The 19403-nt window shown below is 30.7% G+C and overlaps 1 protein-coding gene across 2 annotated transcripts in view; it reads left to right on the top strand.

The window, feature by feature from the left end:
* Nucleotides 1-19403, top strand: part of LOC114942848 (uncharacterized) — a 58548-nt gene that overhangs the window by 9102 nt on the left and 30043 nt on the right. Inside the window, exons 4-5 of one of the 2 annotated variants that reach the window (XM_085482011.1) lie at nt 14364-14519; nt 14868-16963. In XM_085482011.1, coding sequence (XP_085338137.1) covers nt 14364-14519; nt 14868-14974 — 263 coding nt within the window. In that variant the 3' untranslated portion in view covers nt 14975-16963. Of the gene's footprint in view, nt 1-14363; nt 14520-14867; nt 16964-19403 lie in introns of those variants that run through there. The other variant, XM_029318302.2, reaches the window with a different exon arrangement.

Here is a 19403-nt window from a genome sequence, read left to right as displayed (position 1 = left end):
GATTGCCAACCTGTTGCATGCTCTTCTAGTCTCCATCCTCATCTGATTTTTTCCATCTTTCGTGCGTTTACGAAATTTATCTTTTATAATGGAAATAATATCAATATGGAAAGTTTAAGTAAAAAAATTTTTTTTAATTTATTTAATATTAATAATCATATACTTTTACGCTTGCGATTTTTATGTGTTGAAGAATGTTTATTATTCGACTGTTGCTTTTCATTAAGCTGTGATATTTAAGTATGTAAAGGATGTAAAAATAACGAAAATATAGTACGAAAAAGATTCTCGAAAAAAGGGAGGATAATTAACCGTCTGAATGTATGAATTATGCGAACGCGCAGGTGTTTTGATTAACTTTAAATTAATATAATTGAAGAAAAAAAAGACTTTTAACGTTCGCGAACGAAGTGAGATTTGCTATCTAGCGATAGGTCGTTGGCCGGTCTTCGTGCATTCCGGTTTCTCGGATATTTTGTAACGGTATGACAGCACCGCGGTGCTAATAACAGTGCCAAAGCGTAATACCGGTGGTTATCGCACTTGTCTCATAGGAAGTCGAACTAAAATTTAATAACGCCATTAATAAAAATAAGAAAAGAATCGTAAATACGTTGCTGTCATTTAAAAAATATTAGAACGTTATTGCTGTCGTTAAAATAACTCGGAAAACATTTTTTTTCTCTTGGTTTTTTCTTTTTTAGATTGTTTTAATTGGTTAAAAAATTAATTTTGCAATCATCATGCTTCAAATCAGTATTTATTATTATAATTTTGGAATTCCTATTTGTAATCTTGGAATATCAAATATGTACAACAAATTTTTTAAGCCGTGATAATTTATAATAATTCTAGTACCTACATATAATAGAAATATAAATTATCATATTCTTGCGTTTGTCAGCCAATTACGAAATAAAAATCTGAACTAATTTATTCTCAATAAAAATTAAAATTTTGAAAAAATTGATCAATTAACATGTATAACACTTTAATATGAAAAATTAATTTTCTTATTCAAATGCGACTTTGTTGCACACAGAGTGCAACAAGAGTAAACGCATGATTGTGCGACTCCTTTATTTCTTAACGATCTCCGCAAAGATTCCGACGAAATGCCAAAGTTCACGAACTCTGATGATGATCGCCTACATCACCATGATATCGTTCTAAGTTGCAATAAAAGTAATTATAAAATAAAGTATAACAGTGAGATAATAAGACCTCCGTTGCGGAGTTTAGGAACAAAGACTGGCATTTAGTAAACTTAAGTAAAGGAAGTTATTGCTTATCCTTATGCACATATATTTTAAATCTCTATCATTATACGATTATTGTACAAACTGTCATTTGACGAGGAAGAAAGAGGGACCATCTTTCATGGAGAAACAATTCTCAGACTGTTCTCAAATATTAAATTGGCTCAATATTGTTAATGCTCGATATTCTCAGTTTTTTTATAGATTATGAAACTAATTGTTTCTACAGTATTACTTACTAAATGTAAATTAATAAAATTTGACATATGTGCTATAGAAAAATTGTTTTATAAAATTTGCGAGAAAAAAATGATTTAGAAAACGATTATGTGATATTGTTTTATTTTGCGTTTCGATAATAATCTCAACCGAAGAATCCACATGTCGCTTCGCGCGTTTGTCATCTTTGATTTTAAAAACTTAGTATTTTAAAAACTAGTCGCAAGTCTCGAGACACGGTGAATAAATGAGGAGCGTACTTATAACATCGTTCACAATGATTCCAACGAAATTCAAGCTACTCTTTCACTTGACAACCCAACCGAATGTTAACCCTGGTTTTACGAGCGTTCCCATTGGTCGGCAGGCAATGCGAACCCGACTAATATAATATGAACTTATAACCAAAGCCGAAACCTAGAAGCTCGCTCTTGCTTTTACGAGCCTGCTCGTTTTTAAAAGTTATCGTTATTTTGCTCTTTTACGGATGAAATAGTTTGTTCCCGTAAATGAGCTGGAGCAAGCGAAAGTCTCTGCGTTCGGAGCTAACTAAACTTGAATTGACAATAGCTCATTCTTCTTTCTTATTGTTAGAGAGAACAATATATTTGTTTGTATCTGTGCGTTTACAAATTTTTCTTTATTTATATGCATATAATGAGAAAGATTGCAATATTTTTTTCATAAGAACGAAGAAATGCAATGGAAAGAGAAAGAGATATTTAATACGTACACTGAAAAAAAAAATTGGTTAATTTGACTAAACCTTTCAACTAAATTACTATTTTCTTAATTGAACATATATTAGTATTTAAGTCAAATATACGTTATATTCGATTTAATGTTTTATTTAATTTAAATATTTTTATATATTTAATTAACAAAATAATATTTAATTAAAAGGTTTAGTCAAGTTAACAATTTTTCTCACTGAAGAACAGTAGATATATTTAGAGCCAACCTTTTCTCTTCATCGTGGCACATTATTTCTTCTAATGCGTAATTATTGTGAACACGCGGTATATTATTTTGCGTTTTCAAAATTAAAAACAAAGATAAGAATTTATCTGAGAGATTATTGAAATTTATCCTTTATATTTATCCCTCTGTGAGTCTCTCGAGAGTTACCACCGAGTTTAACAATAAATGCGCTAATTGATTTACAGCATATGTGTGTGCGTATGACCTAACTATCGGGTTACTCAGCAAAGAGCGCGTCTCCTCGTACGCGATCGGCGATAATGGAAAAATGGCATGGCACTCGATAATACGTTAAGCCAGTGTTCGCCATGATATCATGGAGGGATTATGCCTCAACTTTAGGGGTGATTACGGCGAATATATGGGGGTTGTAAAATTTGACTTTACGAGCTTGCATTTTAAGGCATTGAGTACGGGCTTTTAATAACGCATTACTCGTCTTTTTTACGCGAACGTGACCCGCAAAATCGTAACGCGTGATCGTTGTTTCACATAGACATCATACACATAATACCTCAAAAAATCCTGATTTTTAACATTGAAATATGATAGTATAAAAATATATATTCGAAAAAATTTTTAATTTAACTCATTGTTTATTTATTTGTTCTTCTTTGTTACGTATCTTACTCTTTCAATAAAATAAGGTAATCTTTGTTAGCGTTTAATTCTTAAAGGACATTTGATCAGTTGTAAAGATTAATTTCTGTTACGCATGATTTTGTGGTAAACCAAAGAAATATTAATTTATACTAGATATAGCACACACGAGAAACTGTGATAAACTGGCCGAATTTATTGCTTTTTATTACTTTCAACGTCTCGTTTTTGATCATGTTCTTTGTTTTTAATTGTACGATTCTGTAATTGATCGATTATGAAATCTTAAATGATAACTGATGTCACATATAATTAAGTACGTAATATACTGTCTTAATTAATTTTAAAAAAATTGTTAACTATCATTTTGAAGATAAATCTGTAACTTTATATTTTTTCATTATTTTGTCCTTTCGCTTCTGGCCACTGGACGTGAAATTTAAGACACTATCAAAAAAATTTAACAACGGTTTAATCTTGATTTTTAATCACGTGTTCTACCCGTCCGAACGAATCATCATTTTCAGAAAGTTAATCGAAAGAAAACGGTTTGCGGTTTCATAGAACGAAATGACAAGAGCTCTCTCGCATTCTCGATCATCTTGAGACTTTTACGACTGTGTAGTTCTTTTTCGGTGTCGACCCTATCGAAAATCCTATACTCGTAAATCTCGTGAAGACCTTAGTCGGTTTTCTTTCTTGTTTGGTCAGTGCGTGATGACATTTCATTCATATTAACCATTTACAAATTCAGCAATCATTTCACCGGATATTCTTTGATTGAATCGGATGAAATGGATTCATTATATATGAAACACTTTTAAAATAGAACCGCCGTTTTCAGAATACACGTGCCACCATGAGGTGGCACTTACAATCTTCTTTAGGGTATTATAATTTCGATATTATAATACATAAAACATCATTTTTTTTTATATATCCATGCATTATTATTTCATTGTTTCAAACGAAACATTATATATTTAGATGTATGGTTCTAGATATAGGTATGTATTCTCTCTCTCTCTCTAGAATTGAATGCAGCTAATCAATATATAGAGCTATAAATGCCGGCAAATTATACTCTTTATTGAAACTTTATTGAAACTAGAACAACTCAAGCACGCCATTATATTCAATTTTATGTTAAAAATAATTTTAAAAAAATATAAAGTTTGTTTTAATTTGATTAATGTTTTTCGACAGAAATCAGATAATTGTCAAAAATATTAATTGAGTTTAAAATATTATAATATACATATTTAAAATATATTATTTTAATTTTTATAACATTATTTCAAAATTTGATTAGCAAATTAATGCTTTAATCAGTTGATTTTATATCTAAAAAAAATATTAATCGAATTAAAACAAACATATATATTTTTTTGAAAATATTTTTAACAAAATCGCGAAGAATAAGGCACGCGTAGCACGCACTTGTGTTCTAATTTTAATATAAAATTGAAGAATAACGCAACGCTTATGTTACTTTAATGAATATTAAAATTGCTGTTTAGAAAAAAATAGAGACGGCAAGGGCAAGCAAAGAATTTAACACATTAATGCGTATTAATCCGCGCGGAGTCATCGTTTACAAATAATTATAATTGTTTTATTCCCAGTTTAATAGAAAAATCGTAGTTTAAGAGATGCATTGTAATCCGTATGACATTGACGGTTTCTCATCAAAACCACGTGGAGTCCGCGCGGAGTCATTGAGCGATGACCATTAAATCCAATAGAAAAGTCGAAATTCGTCGACTTGCGAAATAAGCTCGTCTTATTGGAGAAACATCGCTTCTTATTGGTGTTTCGGATTTTCTTTCTGCGTCTCGTTCTTTCTCACGTTATCTCTCACTCTCTATAAGGCACGTCGATCCACGCGGACTCGAGCCTCGAGTTTTTTTTCTCTTCCTCTTTTTCTAATCCTTCGCGTACATCCTTCTTACGCTCTTCCATTCTTTAAAACTCATGCTCGAGTGAGCATCGCATAGTTTTGACGAAACTCGATACTTCTAAAAAAGATACGCCGACACTTTTTTCACAATTTTCAATTGTCGCACACCGCACATCGCACTTCGTAGTGTGAAACTACATGTCAAGCTGTCATCGAGTTTTTTTCTCATGGTGATTTATGTCTTAATTTAGTTTCGTACTTTCATTCACGTAGTTACTCACACGCGCTTGTAACATCGATGTGCGAGCATTGATGTTTCGTTTTTTCCATTCACATTCTCTCTCTTCGTATCCTCTTTCCGTCCTTCTCGTGTTATTTGTATCGTACCTATTACTAATATAACATATATTTCGTTATGATTTTCACACACACACACACACACACACACACACAAACTTATAATAAAACAATATTAAAATTACATTGCAATTAAAATGTAATCTAGGTATTGTTTATATTTTCTAATAACATGATACATATACATGTTTTATTAAGAAAAATTTTTCTTATTACTTAAAATATTTAATTTTTATACATACATATAACTTTTAATTTTCTACATTTAAATTAATTCGACTTTGATGTCTCTGCGATCACGATAATTAGTCAATTCGATTATGATATCCATAGCCATTTCTACGCAAAAGGTGTTTATGGCTTTATCGTCCAAACACTATTAACAAGCAATAAGTTTGCGATTAGTTCAATGTGAATAATAGCTGCTCCCCGCAACAATGAATGTGTCTTGATGTATATATTGAAAGAGTATAAAGAACATATAATTCGTGATTAAAACACCAGCGCGATGTGAAGTTTATATTACGCCATATCGGTTTTCACACAACGATTTTCAACATGATTAAATCATTATTTATCGATAATGCATAAAAATGGTAGGATTTTATAGAATATTACTTTTAATATTTTTCTCTTATTATTAGAAACATTATATCTCAACGCTTAAAAAAAGAACAGTTTTTTATTAACATATATTTAAAAACTAATAAGTAATCTCTTGCGTATGTAAAGAATATATTAGAATTAAAATATATTAACTTTAGAATATAAAAGGATTTTGTTAAATGTTATTTATAAAATGTTATAAACTGAATTTGTAAACTGATCTATTATATATAAAGATTGAAAGGATCCGATATTTATCTTGACATTTTTAATTTGCGCGATTTAAAAAATTATTTTAATCCTTTCTAATCAACGAACATGATGCTTTTGGGAAAGAAAATTACCTAAAAAAATCACTATTTTACAAGACAATTTTTTGTTTTGCTATTTCAAACACGTTTCGTATAGATTTCATTAAAATGACGATAACGATAAAATTATGGTTTTATTTGTACTTAATTTAATACATCTAAAATTAATACAAAAAATATATAAAATATATTTTTTATATTTTTTATATAAAATATATTTTTTATATTAATTTAGTTTTTCAGAAATATAAGGCATTTTATTTAAGTAAAAGTATATCATACATTTAATGTAAGACCTGTAATCGTATCCGTAACGAATGTATAAAATACGATTCGACGAACTGTGATCTCGCGTGGATAAAATTTTTTCTTGCATATTAACTTTATGACGTGAGTGTTAAAAGCCTCTTCCACGAATCTTTCGTGTTAGTGATTCGAGTCAAATCGTTCCCGCATTGGTTTGACTCATCTTTCGTTCTCTTACGATGAAACTTCCCTTTGTGTGTCTCGATTTTAGTTATTGCTGCCATCGTGCCACTGACGCGAAAGTTATGACTCGTCGCCGGCGACGATACGTACAATGCACGCTGGTAAAATTCGATTCTTTGCTTGATGTGTCATCGTTCCGATTCGACAATACTATCGGGACATCTTTTTCACGATTCTGCTTCGATCGTTATCTGTCATTCAAAACGCGCTTATACGGAGGGAACAATCCGGACAAGAATCATTTGGGGTATCTCTTACACGTTTTCTCTCTCTTACGTTTTATGCTTTTTCACAAAATGCCTCCGATTATATATGTATTGATATTTTTATAAAATAGGTCGATTTATCTCGCTTAACTGCAAATAACATTTTTAATATTTCACAATTCGTAGCACGCGATGCTTGACGGGTAATCAAGTGTGACGGAGTAGAAAGCTATAAAAGTGTGTTTCCTGTCGCGAACCGTTTTGCATTATGGTCGGTGGAATCGATCGATTTACTTGGAAATTATTAATGCTTAAATATTCTTGGATATAATCGTCACACTTATGAGCGCTGATTATAATATAATACATAAAATGAAACTCAATATACATATATATAGGTACTTATTAATACATACATGTGCGTGTATGTTTATATAATTATATATATATATATATATATATTGGAATGGTTTGTTGTTAATTGGACTACGAGTAGGATTCAATTGATAAAATTACGCATAATAATTGATTGCTCATTCATCGTAATTAAAGCACAACTTGTACTGAATTTTTATATCACATATACGGAGTACAATCAAAATAATTATAAATTATAAGTTTTAAATTTTAATTAAATTTTCTTGATTGCTTTAAATGCTTTACAGTATTGATACTAATCATGCATTATTGATACTAATCATTCTTGATTGATACTAATCATTACTCGAACGCAATGTCGCGGACATTGATCTTGCTTCCAAGTTTCATAAGATAATTATGGAATATTGTTCGTATATAGATCGACTCTGTCATTTTCTGTGAAATAATAGATGTAGCAATATCGAATAGTTTTCTATAGTTGAATATTACATTTAAGAACTGATATGTATTGAGTATTTAAGAATGAGATTCTATCAATTTCAGTAGATATATTCTACGTTGTTAATATACTTTGTGTTACTTTTATTTAAAAAGTATACGATACTGTTATTCAAACCACAGAATCAGTGCTTTATGATTTACCGGAGAGGAATTAAATTATTTTGTCGTGAAACATGTACTCTGCGTCGTGTCATGTTTTATCTTTTCATTTTACACAAGTAACAGTTTAAGTTCTCGAGTCTCAGTTATTTAAATGATAATAATATTCAAAAGTAATAATACACATAGTAAAAGTATTATAATAATAGAGTAATAAAAGTACACAAAGTAATTATAAACTTAAATATATTATCAGTATAAATCTTTTTCCGTAATCTTTTGTTCTTTTTCTGTTTTATTTGATTATATTATAAGTGCTCTGATTTAATTTTCTTATCTTTAGATCATTAATTACAAATTGTATTATTGAAATAGATTGCTATTCGAAATTCACGAAGAGGATCTGATACCTATATGATTTTTTCATCACTTAAATGCACAAGCCATATGAATTGAAACGGTTTCGAGGGTTGTGTTTTACTTACTGATTACAGCTTAGACTTGATCACGTAATGACGGGTGGTTCGAGGGGTAGTAAATAAAGTTTGGTCACAGTCTAGCGAGTGGAACCGGCTTTCTCTTTTACGAGGTACGGGATTAAACGATCTGTCACTTTCTTCTCCCCTCCCATACCTTTATTCAGGGCAACGTACGACTTACAAAAATATCGTAAAATATTATATGATGCCCAGTGGTTGACGACGATCCGACGACAGTGCACATACTCGTGCATGCTATTTGAGCACACAAACATACATTCCATCCCTCTCTTCTTTCTCATGTCGATCCTCTCGTTTCGATGCTTAGTCGGGCGAACTATGAGGGAACGTCCAAGAGAAACGGGGAGAAATTTTACGGCGGAAACGAACGGAGGGCGGCTTCATTTTCATTCTCGCGAAGCTCCGCGCGAGCCAACTTCGCGTGTCCGAAGAGTCCTAAAATCTTTACGGCTGCCGCTTCTTACTCTCCTACTCTTTCGAGAGGGCAATGATCTTTGCGGCATCTCGAGCAGTCTCCGGTTGTGTTTATGGTTACTTCGTCTCCATAGCCCCACCATCTTCGCTCTCTCGCATTTCTCTCTTGCGCCACGTTTTACATTGTATATCGTTTGCGCATTGATAGACAACGGTACTTCTATAGTAGTAGCTGTACTTGTGACAGATGACTTTGTCTTGATACCAGGGAAACAATATCAATTTCGTGTGAAGATTTGGTAACATGCGATAGAGTCAACTGTAGCTTTCTTCTTAAAAATTATCACGGCGATTCTGCTTAAGATATCGATATATTTGTAAATAATTTTTAAAAAATTTACTGTCAAGATAGGATTTTTTATTATTTTTAAATATTGTTTATGTATGAAAAAATTATTTAATTTAAATTTGTCATGATTAACTTGTTTCATTGTCAGTTATAAAATCCTCGTGTCTCGATGAATAAGCTATTTTAAATTTGTTTATTATAATATAAAAGCTAATTTTTTATAGTCGCGACGTTATATCACAAGCATATGAATGATATTAAACGACATCGTACTATCGGCCACCCATGTCGCTAAGCGGTCGACATACTAAATAATTATATTTTTTCCTCCTTTTTTCGCGAATCGAGAGTGAAGCTGCTTACGTTTCTTCTGTTTGCGCCACAGTGGCTGACGAGCAGGGATTTTATGCGAACATTTGACAGGGTAGAAATTTTACTGCTTCCGAAATATCGTGTCTCGTAAAAGCCGCCGCGTTCACGATCGTTCCTTCATTCGACTCTTTCCGCTGAAACTTATTGCGATTCCGCGTTGACTATTTTTATAGGCGACAGAGAAATTATATGTTGCAGAGAGAAAAAGAGAAAGAAAGACTTCTCTCGGTTATATTATTTTTATTGAAATAAACGGGGTTTGTGATATGCGCGCATTCTTCTAAACCAGGAAGTAAGATTATCGGAAATCTATAACTACTCTTGTTTTGCATTTAATTTTTATTTTACCGCACGATGTTGAATTGGTCTAACGCTTTGGATAAAATTGATGGTATTTAACAAATATACCATCGCATATTGTATTATGATATAAAAATATTATAATGTATCATTCACTTTTGGCTCTTCTATACAGTATCGATTTGGATGTTAATATCATGCTAGATTGTTCTAAATCTTACGCACATTTATATATTTTTTATTTTATATCTTGACAAATCACTAATGATGAATTTTTAAGTGTAATATATGTAATAAATAATATCAATTTCTTATATATACATTACTCTCTATAATCATTATTTATATTTTTAGAATCATAGATATTAATTTTTTATATTTCTACATTAAGTCAATCGTATGAACAGATATATTTTTAATATTTACATTATTAACGGGATGTTTTATAGTAACAGACTTTACGATCATATATCTATATGTTACAAAAAAGGAACCACGGTTCTCGACATATCTCGCGTGTTTCTCGTCGTTTCAAAACGGGCCCCTCAGTCGTATCATGACGACAACGCTTGGTTTCGATTACGCACAGCGGCACAACGGTATCATTGATACAAAGCTCTCATCTCCATACCCACAACCCTCAATATGTTGTGCAATGTCGTGTCCAACGCGGTGCTGAATCGCGGTCTGCAACCAAGGGAGGTACGTTTGACTATGCAATTCGAGCTCCTTGTTCACGACAAGCTTGAAATACGCGAATCCTCTCGGTTGATGTGTTGAAGTACTAAAAACGATTGTTACTGCTCTATATCTGCTACCTGAAGACCTTCATTATGCAACGAATTAATTTGTTATAATTAGAATATGTTACAAGCTTTAAACGCAATATTTCGATAATATGATGTAAAACAAGTAAGTTGAGAAGTGACAATTGTCTTCCTTTTTTTCTTTTTTTTTTAAGTTTTTCACCAAACTTTATGCATATTATATTTTCTATTGAGTCATGCAATTCGGAGATAGAATTTATAGTAAAATTGTATAAATCACGAAAAAATAAAAAATTTTTGTTTTCAAAATCTTTTTTAAAGATCTTTATGACTTGGGCGTATGATTTACATTCGAAAGCAAGAAGCAGTAATGATTTTGCTAGTCGATCACGTAGTATCGAACTATCAGATTTCTTAGATTAACTTTCATGCTGATCCCGCGGTCTTGGAAACTGTTTACGAGCGGCGCGTTTCTCATAGTTAGTTTTTTACGATGTGCACTTCGACCCCGAGAAATTTTTCGTGGTACGGGTTAAGGAACACGTTTTACGAGGATCTAACAAAGTCGGTGGCGACCTACCTTCGTTAGTCGAAACTGATGCGGCACCAAAGCTTAACGAGCGTTCTCGTGCGATCAAAGAGTCTACCATCATAAAAATTGTATAATTATCTTTGTTGACTAGGCAGATAGATGTCTGCTAATTATTACATTTTTATGATCTAATAGTAGTTGCGAGACAAGTCCGATACAATAGGTGTGATATGATATCGAGAAGATATTATAGACGTGGTAAATATTTTAAATCGTATTTATACGACAGTGTTTTATTCTAAAATATTTTTTGGTTTATGCTAAATTATTACTTTAAAACTGTTCTAATTAACATTTTATGATAAACATTTATTAAACATTTTATATCATATAACAGATAAATTAATGTTTAATCTATTATATATTTTAATAGAAATGATGGACTGCAAGAATCTTCATTAATATCGCATATGCACTTTGTGCAAATACAATTGCTGTCTCGTATCTTATCGCAAAATTATCAGACACTACTGATCACATTTCTTAGCTTCTACGGTTTCACATGTGTGTGTGTACACATTTAATCGTTATATATAATTGATGTAGGTATAAGAATTGATATAAATTTTATCTTTAACGAAAATCTATTTTATTACACATGACCAGCTTATCATATGTTATGAAGCACAAGCTATTACATATTCTCTATGAAACATTTATATATATTATTTAATTATTATGAAGTTAACAGGCTCTATATATAGCTTGTGAACAGTTAATATTATTCGAGTTTAATTAATTAATAAAAATATGAAGATAATAAAATAATTTGATATACAATTTTTTGGAAATATGAAAATATTTGGAGAGATAATTATAGAATTATACATATATGCAAATAAATTAAAAAAAGATAAATGTTTTTTATATTTATAATTATTTTATTTATTATTTTAAAACTATATAAATGAGGTTTTAACGCTGCATATTATATAACTCTATATTTTATATTTTATATAATTGAAATAGTAAGAAATACAGGAAAAATATACGAAAACATATATTAATAAGAAATTAATATTAATAAGAAGTAAAATAGAGCAAGAGAAAATTAACAGTGTTGTGCCTTAAAACATTGACTGCAATATAAAGTTATCTATAGCTGCTAATATTTCAAACATAGACATAGAACGTCATGTTTATTTGAATGAGACGGGTCAACTAGAGAGTACGTGCAATCATTCATAACAATCATCATCTTCGCGCTACGTAATCATCCCGTTCTCTCGCGTCGCGAACATTAGAGACACGTCCAAATATTATCAGACTGATTTCATCGGTCCAATGTTCTCCTCTGCTTCTCTTCTCGCAAAGGAATTCGTTTAACGTCCGGATAAAAAAATGAATATAAACGTGACGAGATACGCCAACAGTCATTCATTCTTTCGCATCTCCGTATCGCGCCGTTCATAGAAACGATATCGCATTTGTATATATTCCCCTTCGTATTATGTAATCGATCCCGGCGTTGATAATACGAGCGCAATCACGTCGATTACTGAGAATTGCATAGCAACAGAGTCAGATTTTAGATTTATGACATTGCATTCTTCTTCCGACATATGACTGATATATGGTTGATATGTAAATGAGAATTATGTTCATATAACAAAATGTATAAGTTGTTTAACTATGATTATGCAATGTAACAATGCCATTAATCTTTGGAATGAAAAAATACGTGGATTATGATGCGAAACGAGTCATGTTTGCATTATTTTTATATACATATATTTTTTTCTCATCTCTTCATCAAAAATAAAATTGCAATGTTAATACATTGTACGGATTTTACACTGATAGAACGAGATATTAAATAAAGAGAACTGAATAATTATATACGTGTCACTTGAGCGTCCGCTAGAAAGTCAAGGGTTAATTAACGGATCAAGCTGCTTATATTCACTTTATGACGTTTGCGCATCGTAACACATTCTGCGTAAAGTGACATCGTTTGGTAATATTAATGTTGGATCGAACAATGATCTTTGAAAAAATACCAGCATACATATATACTACTACGATTTACACATCGGTGTTATTAGAAGGGCATACCTACACTTCTTTATATTGATCATAAGGGCTCCAAACTCATCTCCTCTTCTCCGAAACCCTTATTCATTCCGGCCCCACCCATGACTCCCATCGTTCTCTATTCTTTCTCTCTCGCTCTCGCGACACGTGTTGCCGCGCACACGCGCGCACAACAGCACGTGGTTGGCCGGGTTCACCTGCGCGCGTCAAAGGAGGGATCCAACACCAGGCGTCCCGGCGGCGCGGCACCTGCATCATGCTGTTGTCTATTCTGTCGGGTTGCCGCGCAGGTCGGATTCGGCAAACAAGAGTTAGAAAGAGAGGAAGGGAGCTATCGGAGTGGGGTAGAGATGGTGTGCAAACGTGGAAGGGTGAAAGCAGGGGAGGTGAGAGGGGGGCCATTTCCTTATTTTAAAAACGATTCAGAGAAGTCCTTAAGGTAGAGGCGGAGCCATAGCCGACTAGACATGATCATTGGTTATTGGCGTAATTCTAATTATAATATAATGTAAATGTATAACGACCCGAAAATGATGTCCATGATATTCTGTGGTCGAGAAAAGGTATCACGATATTCTCTTCTCTGATAGTGTTAATATTCGAATATTTTGGGTATTATTTGGGTACTTGATATTTTGGATATTGTTGGAATATTACATAAGAGGTTTATAGATACCTTTTAAAATGTCTACAAAGTTTCTGAAAAAAATAATTTCTCAGAAAGATTCTTTTTAATTTCTGCGAATTTCAGCGAATTTGTAAAAGAAAAATCTCACTATGAATCACAAACGTGTAGAAAGTGTTCAATTAATTCTTGCTAATAAGCAAAAGCAAAAGCTTGTCGAGTAAAGAAGTAATATATTGCAGGTAATTCTATTTGTAAATAAGATTACTGACCGTTTGCGACGAAATGTTTAACACGACAAAAGCTTAACAAACATATTTCGAATTATGAAGATTGCCAATGTATACCTATTTTAATACTTATTTATTTTTGACCTTAGACCATAACGATTTCTAAATACTTTTAAATATCCGTTTATGTTTCGCTGATTGATCACAATATTCACAATTTACATCTAGTTTTTATTTATTTCGATAATAATTTTCAATCGACAAATTTCAGATTTCGAGGAATTGCTGCATTATTCGCTGGAGTGTTGCCTGAGATACGATATTGACCTCATTAAATCTTTAATGAACGAAATTATTGCCATCAACTCCAAACATATTTGTGGAAAAATCACGTTATATGACGCTAAACTCTACATATCTAAACTTAGTAAGTATATTTTAAATTTTAAATATTTCTGTCTCTCTTGAGGTAAATCTTTAACAAAAGAAATATCTCACAAGTGTGTGTTTTCGAGAAAGAGTTTTAATATACATATACTTTAGCTATACATAATCAATTATAAATTTAAGAACTTTTAACTTTAATTTTCGAATCAATATTAGATTTAAAAACAAAACATAATACATGATTTTAACTTTTTTTAAAGAATACAAGAAATAGATGAAAAAATATTAAAACAGAAAATTAAAACATAGTAAAATTCAAATGAACTAGATGTATTACATATATTTATATAGTGAATATGATAGTAATTAAATAATTTTTTTTTCATAGCTTCAATAATTCGTCATTTGAAAATTATTCCGCAGTTCGTAATTTTGTTGTTTCTAATTGTACATTTAATATATTATCTATTTCCATTTATATATTTTCCAACTTGAATCATATAATTACTAAATTTGAAGAATTTAATTCTTAACTGACTTTTGATAATTTTTTGATAGAATTACATATTACGGTAATGGAATTATTACATTTTGATTTCAAATAATAATAGAATACTTGTGATTATATTCAAGTACAAGTATTTGCATTTTATAATATAAATTGTACACGGTAAAATAAATTGATACGAACTTAATGAGAACAAGTTCAGCAACAACTTGAAGACCTCGATATTTGCGGATATTAGTTACTTAAATAAACATTTCGAAAATCTGGTGACTATTCAAGAGATCACACAGTTATCTGTCTCATACTTCTCATCACAAATTGAAGATTTCATATCGAGACAATTTATTAAAAAAAATTTACCTGTTTCGTACTTCTTATCACGGATTAAAGATTTCATATCGAGACAATTTATAAAAAAATTTATTATCGCGTTTATCTATTTTTAGTTATTAATTGGCTTTGATTATTTTTCGATAGAACTGCATATTACGATAATGGAATTATTATTAAATTTTGATTTTGATCAAATAATAATAAAATACTTGTGATTACATTCACGTACTAGTATTAATTATATGCAAATTTATATGGTCAAAAAATTGGTAAGTACTGAATGAGAACAAGTTCAGCAACAACTTGAAGATTTCGAATATTTGCGGATATTAGTTATTAAGTGAACATTTCGAAAATCTCGTGGCTATTAAAGAGATCACACAATTATCTGTCCCATACTTCTCATCACGAATTGAAGATTTCATATCGAGACAATTTATATAAAAAAAAATTATCGCGTTTATCTATTTTAAAAGTTCTTAATTAACTTTGATTATTTTTTGATAGTGTTGCATATTCCAGTAATGAAATTATCACATTTTGATTTTGATCGAGTAATAACAAGAGAATATTTGTAATTACATTCAAGCACAGATATTAATTATGCATTTTATAATATAATGCAAATTTATGCGCTCAAAAATTGGTACGAACTTAATTAATGAGAATAGGTTCAACAATTTAAAGATCTCGAATATATTTAGAGATATTAGATTTACATCAAATGCACACATTTCGAAGATCTTGTGCTATTCAAGAGATTACACAGTTGTCTATCATGAGATCATACTTCTTATCACAGATTGAAGATTTCATATCAAGACAATTTATTAAATTTTTTTTTTTTAATTTACGTTACTACACTATTTGAATTCGAAGCAGATGATTTCAGAAGGAACGTTACGATAAATTTAATCTGCTTGATATTTCTAAAACGCTTGCGACTACTACTATTATTTTAACTGTGAAATTACGCGTGTTTGTTTGTTTTCTCAAAAGTCATGCCAACTTAAATATGATTAAAGTTCTGTGAGAGAATAATAGACGTATAATGTACTCTTATTTTGCTCTTCGGAATAAACTCGAGAATCATCTGTGATTGTATTTTGACGGTAAGTAGTAGTGTCTCGATATAAATTGCATCATGATAAATATCTTCTCCGCAACACATGAAGATATTTGAAAAGATATTAGTGAGAATGACGAAAAAGATTGTGGTTTTCTCGCTTTGAAAGAAAAATTTCTGATTTCATCTCTGGAAGATATTACCTGTCCGTATATCTTGAAGATCACCTGAAAACCTGTTTGGTATCGCGACGGTGTGTTTAAAATATGTTTTGTGCGGCTTGCAAATCTTGTGTATACGGCGTTTATAATTCCGCGTTCTATTGAAGTAATATACCTTACAGAAAGTTTCTCCCGTCTGCTGTTGTACAAAGGAATTGTGTGTATGTGCGCGTAAATCGTGATACGGTAATACGTGGCTGACACTTATCTATGCCTTTTCTTATACCAGGAATCGTGTTTGAAATAGTAATGTTGCTCACAAATAAACGACGATCTTGATTCGGCAAATGCAATAGCAATATTGTACAGAATAAACGACGAGTACAGATGAATAATGATATACAGATGAATAATGATGGAATGCTCTTGATTTATTTTATGTATCCCTGCTCTTTACGACTTTGGTAATAAATTAATCTACTAAAAAAATATTCCAACAAAGTAAAAATATACACTTTGGAGAATTTTTGCGAAAGAATATCAATCTCGATATTTATTAATTCCCTTTAATATCATAGTACGAATTTTCACGCCTTAAGCTTGCGAGAAAAGAATGAGATTAATTGATAAAAAAAAAAATAAAATACGCGCTATAGAATGTTTTATCCTAAAGCGAATAAGGAGTTCAAGGTCCATCAAAAAGAAAGGTATGGTATTTTTGCTAATCATAACCGTGGATAATCGATATGCTCACATTAAAACTCTTCCTTCGTTTATCATAAATCGTCTCGGTTCCGGATCACTAATTATTCGCCCAGAACCGTTGCGAGATACTTTATTTAATTATCGATGGTTCACAGCGCTACTTTTATAATATCACTGTCTTATATGCTCTGAATCTCGCATTCAGTGATGAAATTGATAAATAGTATCAACTTAATTGTGCACGTGCTGTATGTACTAATGAGCTTCATGATACAGTCTCTCGTATATAAATGTCATTTTTTGTTCGTATGAGCTTGAAAAGTTTTAATCTATGTATCTACACACGCAATACAATATTTTTTATACAATTAAAATTTATATTAGAAATAGAATTCTAAAAGTTAAGCTCAGTAATATTTTTTCTCTCTATAATGTTTTTACCATTACACGAGATGTCTGAAAAAACTACCGCGTAATTTTTTACAGAATTTTGTTCTATTTACGTTCATATCTTTTTCATAAAATAATTTTAAAATATTTCTTTCTGATTTAAAATTATCGTTTATGTCTTGTATAATTTTTAACATATCTTGGGAATTGAAACTTTCATTATCAGTATATTAAAAATGATCATGAATTATGCAAACATTTGGATACTGGTGAAAATGTAAAAAAATTGTAAATTAATAGCAATATATGCACATATTTATACAGATATTTCAGATTGAACAAAGAGCTTTCTTCTTTATTTTACTTCTAATTATAATTTTTATCGGTGTTTCGATAAAATTATGATTATGTTTTATATACGGCATAACAAGAGGAATGCGTTTATTCCTTAAAGCTAAATTTCGGGAAGAGACAATTAAGCAGCAAAGAAAAAAAGAATAATCTGTTAAGTAGTCAGTCCGAGATACGTGATTCGCTCAACCTGATCATTATAAATCGCTTACGCAAGTATTATTCATCGAAAGAGTCAGTTCCTTGCATACAAATTAATCGTACATTCTAATTCTTGCAAATGAGCAGAAGATCGTAAATAATGGCGTCATTATATTATTATACCTGAATATGTCTATAAACTTTTAATTAATACATGTTTATAACTTTATTTTATTATTACAAGAAAATACATTTTTATTTTACATACATTATTATAACAATAGCATAATTGTGTAATACAAATATTTCACCGTTATATATCATTCATAATAAATCGTGAATAATCGATGCAATCTCGTTTGTCCATTCTGATAGTTAAATTTAAACCAATGCAGAAAGCGACATTCCAAAGACTTGTATAAGTAAGTGGACGATTAACGGCTCCACATCACACTGAATGCATAGTTACACCGTTGCTAACGTTATATATCACGGCATGTAAGGCGCATAAATTTACGCGCGAGGCTATCAAACATGAAACCATGAAATAAAATGACGCATCAACATACACATTAAATCTACTATTTATTAAAGAGTAAAAGAACTAAAAGGTTTTTGATTTATTTAGAATATGTATGAATATAATTATAAAAATCTTTATGTTATTCGGAATATTTCAAATATACATGTATTATATGTGTGTATATGCGTATATGGTGAGTGATATTTATGCATTTGACGAATAAGAATATTTTACTTTATATTGATTATTAACTGTAAAAATCAATATGACATATTGACTATTTGTGTTTGAATAGATATAGTATATATTTGACAGACTTAACCGCATTAGAAGACACTTGATTAAATAGCGAATGTCTGCACTTCTGTGTTCGTGTCAGAGATTAATGACGTTTATTATGAAAAGGTAAGAAGGCTTCGTAATTGCGACAGAGGCAGAAGCACCAGTCTAGTGTAAATAATGAGTTAGTCATACTAATGTACATTAATTGTATCCACATATTGATGGTAGCAATACATAATATTATATGTACTATGTACATAGTTAGCAAAGAGGATGTTACGATCCCTCTTAATTATGGTCGAAAATTACATTATGCATTCTTAAAGCAATTTTTTTTAAATTTTGCTAGAAATTGAACAGATGATTATATCGCGATAAGCACGATTTTTATAAAAAAAAATTCAAAATCTTTGACTCACAAGTATCAATTAGTACAAGTATATAGCTAATAAATTATATAAATA

Source organism: Nylanderia fulva, unplaced genomic scaffold (genome assembly GCF_048542155.1).
Source record: "Nylanderia fulva isolate GAGA-0341 unplaced genomic scaffold, ASM4854215v1 Scaffold2, whole genome shotgun sequence".
Taxonomy (NCBI): Eukaryota; Metazoa; Arthropoda; class Insecta; order Hymenoptera; family Formicidae; genus Nylanderia; species Nylanderia fulva.
The sequence above is the reverse complement of the archived record's forward strand: the minus strand, read 5'-3'. Positions and strand labels throughout refer to the sequence as shown.